Source organism: Meriones unguiculatus, chromosome 3 (assembly GCF_030254825.1).
Source record: "Meriones unguiculatus strain TT.TT164.6M chromosome 3, Bangor_MerUng_6.1, whole genome shotgun sequence".
NCBI lineage: Eukaryota > Metazoa > Chordata > Mammalia > Rodentia > Muridae > Meriones > Meriones unguiculatus.
Window position 1 is genome coordinate 37,579,272 of NC_083351.1, and position 12,041 is coordinate 37,591,312.

The window sequence follows — 12,041 nt, forward strand, 5'->3', positions numbered from 1 at the left end:
GCCCCATGACCCCTCTTGCTGACGTACTTCGCAGGCGCCCACTGACGGCGAAGACTTGGTGGGCTCCACGGAGGAAGTAGAAGAGGAGGGGTCCGGCAGCACACTCCCCAGGGGGCCTCCACTCCCCACGCCCACAGTGATTCCTGAGAGGCACATCACTCTGGTAGGTGTCCTAGGGGTTTGGACTCAGCTGACAGATCTTTCAGTGTGGAGAAAGGCCACCCTGACCGTCTCAGGGTCAGTTCTCATCTTGGTTTGTAAAGACAGTATTTGGGGGTCCATGGCCTCATGAGCCCTCGGAGACTGCAGTTTGGGTAGGAAAAGGCAAAAAGTGAAGAGAGAGGGACCTTGTTTAGGTCTGCAATCGCCTTTGTAATTGCACAAAGGTTAGCAGTGTGGTGGGGCATGAGCACCAAGTGTAGAGCTCAGCAGGATCTATCGAGACATCGAACATGAACAGTGTGTGGACGGACCTGCCAGGGTCTCCCAGGTGAGGCCTGAGGCTGTGGGCTGCTGCTCCTGACCCTGAGCCAGCTTCTGATCTGCATAGGACAGTTGTGGAGTCGGTTTAGAAGATTTCAGAACAATCTCGGTGTGCACCTGCGGTGGCCAGCTTAGGGACTGTCACTGACTCAGAGTCAGCCTGTGTGAGTCAGGAAGCGAAGATGGTTCTCAGGGAGAACCACCTCCTGGTGACCCACCTCCTTGTGTCAGTTGCTAGAGTGACACTCTGAAAGACACCGCTCGAGGTTCAGCCATGTGACCCTTCGGCGGCAGTGCGGCGGTGGCCTGTGCTACGGGGCTGTAGAGGTCAGGAGAGCCCTCTGAGAATCTCAAATGGCCCTCACCCAAGAGCATCTTCCAGTGACTAGCTGGTTTCCATGTGGCTTCCTTTCTCAGTGGTTAGAGTTGCCCTTGACTTCTGTGGGGGATACATGAGCTCCATTCTAGGTGATAGCAATGGGGCGTGATGAGACAGAGGTACCTGATGGCTATTGCACTTTAAGAGACAGGGCTGGGGTGGCCCTGGGCCCTCTGGTCTGTGCAGCTCCTGCTGTCCAATGTTAGTTACTTCCTACATCCTCATGTCAAGAGCATGATGTGGGGAAAGACTCGGAGCCTGACAGAGAGGCCAGAGATGAGGGACCACTTCCAGAAATGCCTTGATGGCGAGGGCTCCAGTCTCCCCATCATCGCTGGCAAAGGAAAAAGAGTGAGAACTTTGGGTTCAAACCCCAGAGTACATTAGACACATCCAGGCAGCTCAAAGCCCACAGGGCTGGAATCTATTGATAACCTAGTGAGTGAGACTTGGGCTGGCAGTCCCTGAGGTCTGTCCTCAAGGTGGCTATCTCTGAGAGCCACCAGCTGCCTGAGATGCCCCGGCTCATCAAGCATTGTGACTCCCTAACACTGTGCCCCCGGCCCTCTGCTCCTTACTCCATAGTCTGAAAAGTCACACCAGTGCTCCCTGGATGCCACATTGGGCACTGGCAGAGCCTGCTCTTTGCTGAAAACATTCTTATCGAAAATCTAGAAACATCGCAAAGGGACTTAGGGCAGCATGGGCACCTCCCATAATCACCAGCCTGTGCTCATCAGCCTTAGCTCTCCTCCCTCCTACCTCTCGGAGAAGCCTGGAAGATTGTTGGAAAATGCCAAACATCATATCAACTAGCATGACCAATAGACTGACTCAGGTCCTTCAGGTTGTTTGTCTGTGTTCGTTTTTATTATGGTCACAATGTCACGTGTCTAGCAGAATTAACAGCAGCCTCTTCGTATTCTTGAACACTCAGCTTGACTTTCTAATGTCTCTTGCTTGACTCTACATCTTCCTCAGTCTGTACATTATATGTGTTGTCATGGCATAAACTGATGACAGGACTGCTCCACGGTATGGTTAAGGAGAAGCTTTTGTTGTGAATATGAAAGAGAGAGCAGCCAGAGACATTTGGGAGAGTCCAGAGCAGAGAGAGAAAGGAGTAGGGTGAGTATGGCCAGGAGGGCTTGCACTTGGCCAGGCTATCTGGGAGGGGAGAATAGCAGGGGATAGAAAATAGAGAAAATGTAGTTAGAGGTGAAAGAAACAGAGAGAAAAAGACAGAGAAAGAAACACAGAGAGAAAGAGACTGAGAGTGAGTGAGTGAGAGAACTGGAAGGAAAGAATTTGGGGTAGGGGGAGAAGGTGGGAGGGAGTTTGAAATGTGTAACAGGAATGGGGCCAGCATGCATTTTGACATTCTAACAGTCACCACAGGTCTCCGTGTGTGTGTGTGTGTGTGTGTGTGTCTCATGGAAACGACTCCTTTTATTAGAGGGAGCCAGCTTCACAAGTTCCCAAGGAGTGCTGGCTTTTATTACTAGAAATCCTCCTACCCAGGCTGAGCCCATTTCTGGGTGTCTGGGCTGCCTTTTGGAATTTGGGGAACTAGAGTCTCTTTTGGACCATAAAAATTCATCTCTCAAGTGTCTTTTCATCTGTCTCTCACTTTCTTTTTAGAGAAACTGGGCCAATCATCCTTGTATCCTTGAGTTTTCTGTTCTGAGAAGTCAGGGCTGGTGGGGCCAGTCATACTGGTGGGGTGGCGGTGGGACTTAGTGCTTCTGGGAAACTCTGTCCACACATATTAGTAACCATAAAACTGCATATTAACAAGAAATTAACCACCACACAATTGCAACTAGGAATCTGGTTTCAAGAATCCCCCTTAATGGAGATAGCCTGATATGTAAGAAAGGATTTGTTTACTAGGATGTTAACCTTAATATCTGTCCGTAATAGAGGGAACTTGGGTCTTATTTAATTAGCTAGCAAAAGGAGACTAATTTAATTAAAGTCTATTCAAATAATGGAACATTAGATGTTATTAAAATTATTCTCATTTGTACTCAGTGTTGGGGGAAATGCTTACCGTACCATGCTAAGTGAAAGAAGATGGTTATAAACTTGAGTGTGCTGTGTGGTCTTAACTGTTTAGAAATGCATACTCTAGAAGAAAACACCCTCTCTAAATGTCAGCAGTGCTGCTACAGAGCGATGGGTCTATGGAGGTTCTTCACGTGTTCTGTTGCTTTTTGCTATGGAACTTACAGCTTTTACAGTAGATTTTCTTTTACATTGGTGTTTGCTTTATTTCTGTAGAGCTAAAGGTTGAACACAAATCCTTTGTACATTGTAGGCCAGCTTTATACCACTGACCTACATTCCTAGCCCTTATAACAGAATTTTTAAAAAGTATTTTAATTAATCTATTTATTCAGGAGATGAGGTATGTACATGCACATGAATAGAGGCCAAAATAGGGCATCAGCTGCCCTCCAAAATTCTTTAGTTATTCTTTTGAGGCAAGTTCTCTCCCTGAACCTGAGTGCCCCCCCCCCCTTCTCAACTAGACTTGAAGCCAACAAGCCATATCAACCCTCCTGTCTCCACCCCACTCCCCAAACTACAGTTATGGGCATTTGCAGGATGTCCATGTTGATAATGGGTACTGTCCATGACTGCAGCAACCAGTCTTGTGTGCTGAGACATCTCTCTAAGCCCACATCCTTTCATAAGTCTTTAAAAAGAGGATGGAGGGGCAGCTGTAAGGAGGAGGATGGAGAGAGAGGAGGAGGAAAAGGAGACACAGGAGGAAGACAAGGCAGGAGGACAGGGGATAGGTGAAGCAAAGCAAAGCGCGGCATCCTGGCATGCAAGTTGTGAAGACAGACCAGGGCCAAGTGCCTGTGCTATGAACAGAAATCAATGCCCTGTTCCTGTGTAGAGGCCTTAACAGCACAGGTAGGATAGTCAAAAGAGCAGCTGCTCTGGAATATGCTCAGAATCATTTTGAATCCCAGAGGGGATACAGTTTAGGGGGTACAAGACAAGCCCGATTCTGCTGCTCACCTGCCATGGATGTCTTCCACGTGTCCTTGTTTCGGACTCCTGCAGTGGCCAAGGACCACCACTACCACTTGGTTTGTTGTGAGATTCAATGAGTTCAGAGTGGAAAACTTTGTCTAGCACATTGTACCTGCTCCATAAACTAGCTACACGCAGTTATTTATCACATGAGGCTCAGAGAAGGCTCAGGCACTGCTCATGGTCACACAGCTCCTGGAAGAAGGGATAACAGCATGGTCTTTGAACTTTGTGCCTGTCTGGTTAGGTTTTTGTGCTGTCTAGAGCCAAGTCGCCACCTTCAGACACGAGCCGGAAATTAATCGGCAAAGCCCACCGTGTTTAAAATGAAGTAATTCTATTGGCTGAGTCCTTTGACCTCTGTAGGCCTCAGTTCCCCTGTCTGTTACAGAAGATCTTTCTGAATCACATGTTCTGCCCCTGGTTTTGTTCTTGGGAGGAGATTGATGAAGAAGAGGACTCTGGTCCCTGGTGGGCCTCGCGGCAGCTGAGAACCTCAGGAGATCTGTAGTCCGGGGTGGGGGGTGGGGGGTGGAGCAGGGCTTACCTGTGGTGCAGCAGCCAGGATGAAGGGGTGCTAAGGCAAATACTGCCTGAGACCCCACACACACACTATAGAGGTAACAGTTTGTCTTCTGGGAGAACTGCTCAGACAAGTTATCCCCACATCCTGTGATTCTCCAGAGCTTCTGCCGTGGCCACAGGAGACAGCTTGGCTGCCCTTCTCCATTGCTGCTTTGGCCCTGGGTCTCTGCTGTCAGCTCTCTTGGAGAGCAATCCCTAGGGAAGCCTGTGGGTGAGGGGTTCTCCTTGGTCTCCACCTCTGTCACTTCAGGGAACTTCAGAGGCAGCGGGGCTCTAAGGGCATGCAGGGAACCCTAAAAAGAAGCCCCACAGCACCTCCATGTGGGGGTTCACTGTTGATGTCCCTCTCCACTCATATTTTATTTGGCTCAGCCATTCTTTCATCTGATTTGTCAGGACAGCCATTTCTCTGGAGGCTTTTTGATAGCTGACATCTCATAGGTTCTCTTTTCTCCTTCTCTCCTTCCTCCTCCTTCCCACCCCTGCCTCTTTCTCCTCCCCACACAGACAGTTCTGGCATCTAAAGACATGTTTTGAACAACAGCTATGCCAGGATGGAGGAGCACCCTGGAGAAGCCCATGGTTTCAGGAAGGCAGGTCTGGGAGGTGTCAAGACCCAGAGAGGCTTGGGTGGTGTGGAATGAGCAGTTCACTGGCTCCAGGTGCCAAGGCTCTGGCCTAGCCCAAACAAGGGCTGGAGAAATCCTCAGGCAACACCAGGGTTTGTGCAATGTGTCTCTGTATGGACAGCTTATCCATGCCCTTTCTCTCACCAGTGTGATTCGGGAACAAAGGGCCACTGAGCTCTGAGAACCAAGGGAGTAGTGGTTGCAGAGGGCAGGGTGACAGGGTATGCCTTGGGTCATCCTTGTAAAAGACCATGTCCTTCTTCAGTTTGGGTTCAGAGCTTACCAGTGAGCTCAATGATCCTGTGGACCTCTTTAGGGTGATGCTGTGGGGAGGGAGACCTCCCGGACCCCACAGCCCCTACAGTTCCTTTAGTCAGTCCTCAGGCTTCCTCCATTCTGGAGTCCTGTAGGATTCAGCTCCATATTTCACTTATACGTCATATTTTCTGGACCCTGAGGGACCAAGAAGGATATCCCACCAGATCTGCTCCTTTCCCTGGGCTTCCTATCTCTAGGAATGACACCCCATTTATCTGGTCACCAGGAAACAAACCACGAAGGTCCTCAATGAAACACCATGATCAGTGTGACTTACAAAAGAAGCGATTTAATTGGTGGCTGACTTACAGTTTCAGAAGGTTTTTCTATTATCATTGTGGTGAGAAGCATGGTGGCAGGCAGGCAGGCTTGGTGCCGGAGAAGATGAGAGCTTACATCTGATCCTCAAATTACAGGCCAAGAGGGATGGCAACTGGATCTGGCAAAGGCTTCTGAAAACTCAAAGCCCACCCCTAGAGACAGGCTCACTAACCGGGGACCGAGCATTCAAACCTCCACAACTCCCTCGTGATAGCCACGGGACAGTAACTCTCTACTCCTAGCTCTAACCTGCAACCCTGATCCTTCTTGGAACTCTCAGTCAGGGCTCAGCATATACACACTTAGTGACCAGATAAAGCCATGTCCAAGTCCTTACCTTCGGGATGGCTTCACTCTGGAGGCCACCGAGAAACTAAGTCTAGAGAGAAAACAGAAAAGGTTGAAGGGAGGCTGAGACTGGCCACCTGCAGCTGGGGTGGCTGATGCAGGACTCAGCTGGAAAGGGGAACGGAGGAGAGCCAGTAGGAAAGCTGGCCATAGACTTATTAAGACTCCAGAATATGGGAACACTTGGACTGTGGTGGTTGTCTGTGGAGACTGGTGCCTGAAACCACATGTAGGAATTGCTTCTTTTCGCAGGTCGGCGTGGAGGCCGAGGGCTCTGGCCCCGTATGGGGCGTGGATGGCTCTGGCTCTGGAGACATTCTGGGCAATGAGGATCTGTTGAGAGTGAGTATCAGGGGTGCTGGGGGCTGGTATTGGGGGCCTGAGAGGGAAGGTTGTGGGGCCAGGCGGCAGGTGAAAGTAGACTGGCCCCTTGGGAAGTACTGGCTGGAGTCTGTGGAGACCACCATACATCGCCCTCTGCTTTGTCCATGTTTGGAATTTACCCCTCATTTTAAATAGGCGTGAACTTAGGTTCATCTTGAGAACCCCTGTTCTCCACCTTCCTCCTCTCCCTGGAATTTGTTTCTTTCTCCTTCACAGCAAGTCGACCTTCACCTCCGACCATGTCTCCCATCCTACTCTTCTTTATCCATGACAGAATTGCTCCGGGTTCTTCTTTGTTTGGATAGCATTTCGTACTCAGTTTCCAGTGTAAAATCTTCCGTGGCCCCCACTCTTGGCCCATTCTTGGTGGCTGTGGCACATTTGGCCTGCCCAAGGCTAGGCTTTACCAGTCCTCTCTAAATTATCCAAGCGGGGTGTGGCTGTTTTTAGATGCAGCTGTTGCTCCATCCTTGGGCCCAACCCTCTCTCTAGCACTTCTCTTGAGCCCTCTGCTGCCCACTTAGCTGTCCCTGCCTATTATTCATGACCAGGACTTCCCTCTGGGCTCATTGGCATGAAAGCCCAGCAGATCTACCAGGAACACTGTGGGCTGGTGACAGACCAGCAAGAGGCTGAGGAAGCGATCCACCTTGGGAAGCTTTTCAGGACAAGGCCAAACCCAGGCTGTCGGCCTGCCCTTACAGTCAATTAGAAAGCTGAATTAGCCAGGGTTCCTCCAGGATCCCAGAGAAGTGGGAGAAATCATGGTATGATCTCCTTACAGTCAAATGTCAGCTCCTCTGCTTCTCAACTGTGTGTGTGTGTGTGTGTGTGTGTGTGTGTGTGTGTGTGTGTGTGTGAGTGCTTGAGTCCTGTTGTCTCACTTAGCTTCAGTTTCTCTCCATGCAAGGTGAGAACCCACCAATCCTTCCTTATCGAATTGTTGCAAGGATGGGAAATAAGGTAAAAACTTTCATGCTTGGTGTATTTGCCCTCCCTTGTCACTTCTAACACGCTGTCTTTCAGGGTCCTCCAGGCCCCCCAGGCCCACCTGGACCACCTGGGATTCCAGGAAAGCCTGGAACTGATGTTTTCATGGGACCCCCTGGATCTCCTGGAGAGGACGGAGTTGCTGGTGAGCCAGGACCTCCGGTAAGCAACTGAAGCCTCCTCCCTCACTCCCTGACTGTGGGCTTCCTTTCACACGCAGATTATAGACCCAGAACTACCCAAGGCTGGGACCAAATTTTCCCCCATCTAAGTCATTGCTGAGACTCCACAGAAGATAGCCAAGAACATACTGTATGCACTTCTTTCTTCATTTATATGGGGGTGGGGGTGCAGGCTCATGGAGGTTTTGGAACCTACCACAGGATTCCAGAGTTAGGCCTGGTGTGGGAAAGCCTTGGAGACCATCTGGTCCTGAGGCCCTCTAAGGCAGAGACATAACCAGGAGAACAGAGGATGCTTGTTTTGGGTCTTGGGGCACAAGCAGCAAGCCCTGTGCCCACTGGCCTCGAGTTCCCCAAACTTCCATCCTTCCTAGGTAGGGTTTGTGTGATTTTTAGCAGAGATGCCGTGAGCTGATTGTCACTGATGTTCCCCAGGGCCCCGAGGGACAGCCTGGACTTACTGGAGCCTCTGGACAGCCTGGAATGAAAGGAGAGAAGGTATGAGAGGCTCCAACACAGGGAGCCAGCCTGGCTGCTCTCTGACCCCTAGCCCGAGTTTGTCTCCTCTGTTATTCACCTCTGTTGGATACCCCACCATTTAAACTTGAAATTCTCTCATCTGTTTCTCCTTCCCGCTTCTGTGTGCCCTGGCGTCAGTGAACAGTAGCAGTATCATCTACCCTGTGGCTTGTGGCCTGCGGCCAGTGTCCAAAGCTCTTTTCCAGCTCCCTCTTCTCTTCTTTCCTTCTCTGTCACCATTGGCCAGTTATCAAGACTTCCATATCTATGTCCTTTCTGTGCGTTCTGACCATCTCTTCCTGCCCACCCTGTAACACTAGGACACTCACTGAGGTCTTCTTCTCCTATGGTCACCTCCACCTGTGCCTGTCCACCTTCATGTAGCTCACCAGCTCCTGAGAAAATTCCAACTGCTGCCTGTTGGGCTAAGTCCCAATTTAGTCCTTCTTGGTTGGGACCAGCTGTCTCTGTAGCTCATGGCCCATTGCTCACTGGTACAGCTCTGACCAACAAGCCAGTTGCTGCAAGATCCGCTCTGCCAGCTTCTAAGCCTCAGAATGTGGGATCTCCCTTGTCTGGAATGCCATTTCTTTTCATCATCAAGGCCAAGTTCAGATACAGTGAACCTTGTTTATCCTAAGGGTTATGTTACTGACTCCTTCCCACACATACATTTTGTTTTCTTTCCTTGTACATATACATACATACATACATACATACATGCATGCATATCTATTTGACTTCTAAATCAAACAATAATAAAAGATTAACCACAATAACTAATGATACAATCATAACAATATGCTATAATAAAATTACTAGCATCACTACTCTCTACTTTGGAGCCATTATTAAGTAAAACAGGGGTAATGAATGGGTGAATAATACTATGCAATAGATCTGACAACCATGATGACAGCTAAGTTCCTAGTGGTGGGGAATGTATACAACACGGATAAGCTAGAGCAAAGGATTGCTTATATCCTAGGTAGGATGGAGCAGGAAGTTGTAAGACCTCGTTGTGCTGTTCAGAACGATGTGTAATTTAAAACTTGTGAATTGCTTGTTTACAGAATTTTCCACTTAATAATTTCAGCCTGTGGCTAACTGGATAGCTGAACCACAGAGAGTAGAACTGTGGGTAACATGAGGGGGATACTTAATGTCCTCCTCCTACTCTTTCATTTGGATTTAGTGTGTTTGGGTGTTTGGGGTTTGTTGAGACAGGGCCATACTACGTAGCTGGGTTTACCCTGACCTTGTGATCTTGTGATCCCTCCGCCAAACATCTAGTGCTAGAATTACAGATGTGTTCCGTCATGCCTGACTTCTCTCAACTCTTCCAGCACCTCTTTTTCTTCCTCTTTCTGTGACCACAGAGTTTGTGTCACTCTCATTCTTAGCCAAAGGCACAGAAGGTGCTAGCCTACCTGCCTAACCTGCACCCTTATACTACCACAGAGTGGGAATGTACTTCCAACCTTCCCGCCTCTCTTAGTCTTTGATGAATAGCGAAATATTCTCCAAACACCACTTGAGGTTACCATTTCTAGTTAGCCCGCCTTTAGTCTTTCTTGGCAAGTCTGTTTACCTACTGTCCATGCTGACGCTCTCGGGGGAAGGCCATTCGTGCCCTTGCAGCTTTCCCAGACATAACGAAGACAAGCCTCTTTCCATAAAGAGAGATAATAAATAAAAACAAGACACTTTGCACTAGTGGTATGCTAATGGGGTTTCAAGGGACCCACCGGAAAGCAGGCGGGGGCCCTGTGCAACCCCCCTGAACATGTTTGAAGCACTTCCTGCCAGGACACCCTCACTGAATCAAATCCCCAGAGTCCACTTGGCTGAAAGAGAAACCTGATTCTTGTTGCAAGTGAATTTCTCAGAAAAAGAAATAACTGTGAGATCTCGGGGAACTTGTTTTATTCAAAGCAACAGTTTTGTAAGAAGTCTAGGTCTGCAGGAAACCCCACCAACCCACACTCACCTTGCCTGCTCCCACAGACCGGCGGCTAAACCTCCCACACTGTCTGTACTTGAAGACACCCCTGACGCCCCTGCTGGCTGCAGCTGGCTTGGCAGAGGCGCAGGGAGGCCCTGTATAACTGCTGGAGACCCACGTTGCGGGCTTATTCCTGGGATTTGCTAAGAGGCCCACCGTTGTACTGAGCACATGAGAAGCCTTTTCCTTAAGCAAAAGCAGATTCTAGAAGGACTTGGACATTTGCATTTGGGGAGCTGAAGGGACACCAAACAGCCTGGAACACTGTCATATAAATGTGACTTCATTTCATGAAAGAAATGACTGTCTCGGGGCCCTTATAAGACGTTAGGTCAATGATACATTTGACCCCTGACTCCTGCCACACTGTCTGTCTTTGGCCCACACATTCTTATTAACAGCGCCTAGACAGCGCCTCCCACGGCTGGATACGCTGAGTTGTAGGAAGTCTTTTCTCATGCAATGAGCCAGACACACAGAACAGCCCTGACAATTATCCAAATTGGGGGACAGGTCCCATGCTACCCACACTGGCTCAACCTCCTAAAGATGACCTTGAATTCTAATCCTCCTGCCTCTAATCCTCCAGCCTTTCCCTCCCAAATGACAAAATTAACACATGTGCACAGCCACGCAGGGCTCAAAGTGAGGTACCCTTCCACCACACATAATGAATAAGACTCAATATAGTCATTCAATATACCTACTCAATATATTGTCTGGGAAATTTAATGCACTTATACACAACCAGTATTGTCAAACATGAACCTGTCATCAAAGTGTAGATGGCCTTAAAGAGCACACCTAGAAGATTATTTATGGCATTTAGCACAAATAGATGTATATTTTATTTTCCCCACATTAAATTGAACAGCTAATCCTGACACCTTTATTCCAGGAGCAAAGAGGTGGGAACAGCCTATTTTTCCAGCTGCAGAGCACATCTGTTAGGTAAGCTGAGGAGCCTGCTAGAGAGCAGGATTCTTGGACTTGACTCCTCTTTGCATTGCAGCTTTGGCCTCCAGTTCTGCCAGGACTGAGGGCATGAAGAGTTCAGGATCCAGGGCATTCATGATATTCCTCAGCCTTAGAAGGTTCTGAGACACCCATACAGGAAAGAGTCTGTGCTCTGAAGTTTTCTCAACTGTGCAGAACCTTGAGCTCCCAAGAGCTGTCTTTGAGTAACCTCACTGGGCTGGAAATGTCAATGTAGACACAGCTTTTGTCTTTCCCATAAGTTAGAAGAGAAATTGGATGGCATCATCACCACTGTCCTTTTTCTTAGCTATCCCAAACTGCTTTGGAACAGGGTACCCTTGAAGACTTTTTGAGCATTGAGCTGATTTTGCTAGAATCCAGAAGTTGGCTGCACCTGAAGTCCAGCACATCACAGTACTGGCTTGGCTTCTCATCTTTTCTCTTTCATTATCAGTTGGCATTTGTGTGATTGGTTTCCACAAAGCCAATGAGACTGCAGTAGGGAATCCTGAGCTGAAATTATTATTACTACCAAGCCTGTGAGTGAACCCAGAGGACTACCCTACAAGGACCCCAGCAGAAAAAAAAAAAAAGAAAAAGAACCCATGTATCTGTTGTCTTTTTCCATGTTGCTGTATGTTGACATCTTGTAATGCCCTTGATAATTCAGTTTACCACAGTGAGCCAAAATTTCTACAGAATTCTGTTAACCTTCTTGTTGCTATGAGAAAAGGTAGAAGGATTTGCTTTGGCTTTCAGATTCAGAGATTTCAGCTCATGGTAGGAGCCCATCGTGGGGCAGGAGGCAGGGGTCAGAGGCTCAGGCTACCAGAGTGAGAGTCTGTGGAGGGGCAGTCACAGAAGCTCATGTT

At 48.7% G+C, this 12,041-nt stretch overlaps 1 protein-coding gene across 2 annotated transcripts in view; it reads left to right on the plus strand.

Moving 5' to 3' along the window:
* The window catches only part of Col15a1 (collagen type XV alpha 1 chain), a 103,570-nt gene that overhangs the window by 50,204 nt on the left and 41,325 nt on the right, over positions 1-12,041 (plus strand). For both annotated transcript variants that reach the window (XM_021641499.2, XM_021641497.2), the window contains exons 11-14: positions 35-163; positions 6,364-6,453; positions 7,522-7,647; positions 8,103-8,165. In XM_021641499.2, the coding sequence (XP_021497174.1) occupies positions 35-163; positions 6,364-6,453; positions 7,522-7,647; positions 8,103-8,165 (408 nt within the window). The remainder of the gene's footprint in view (positions 1-34; positions 164-6,363; positions 6,454-7,521; positions 7,648-8,102; positions 8,166-12,041) is intronic.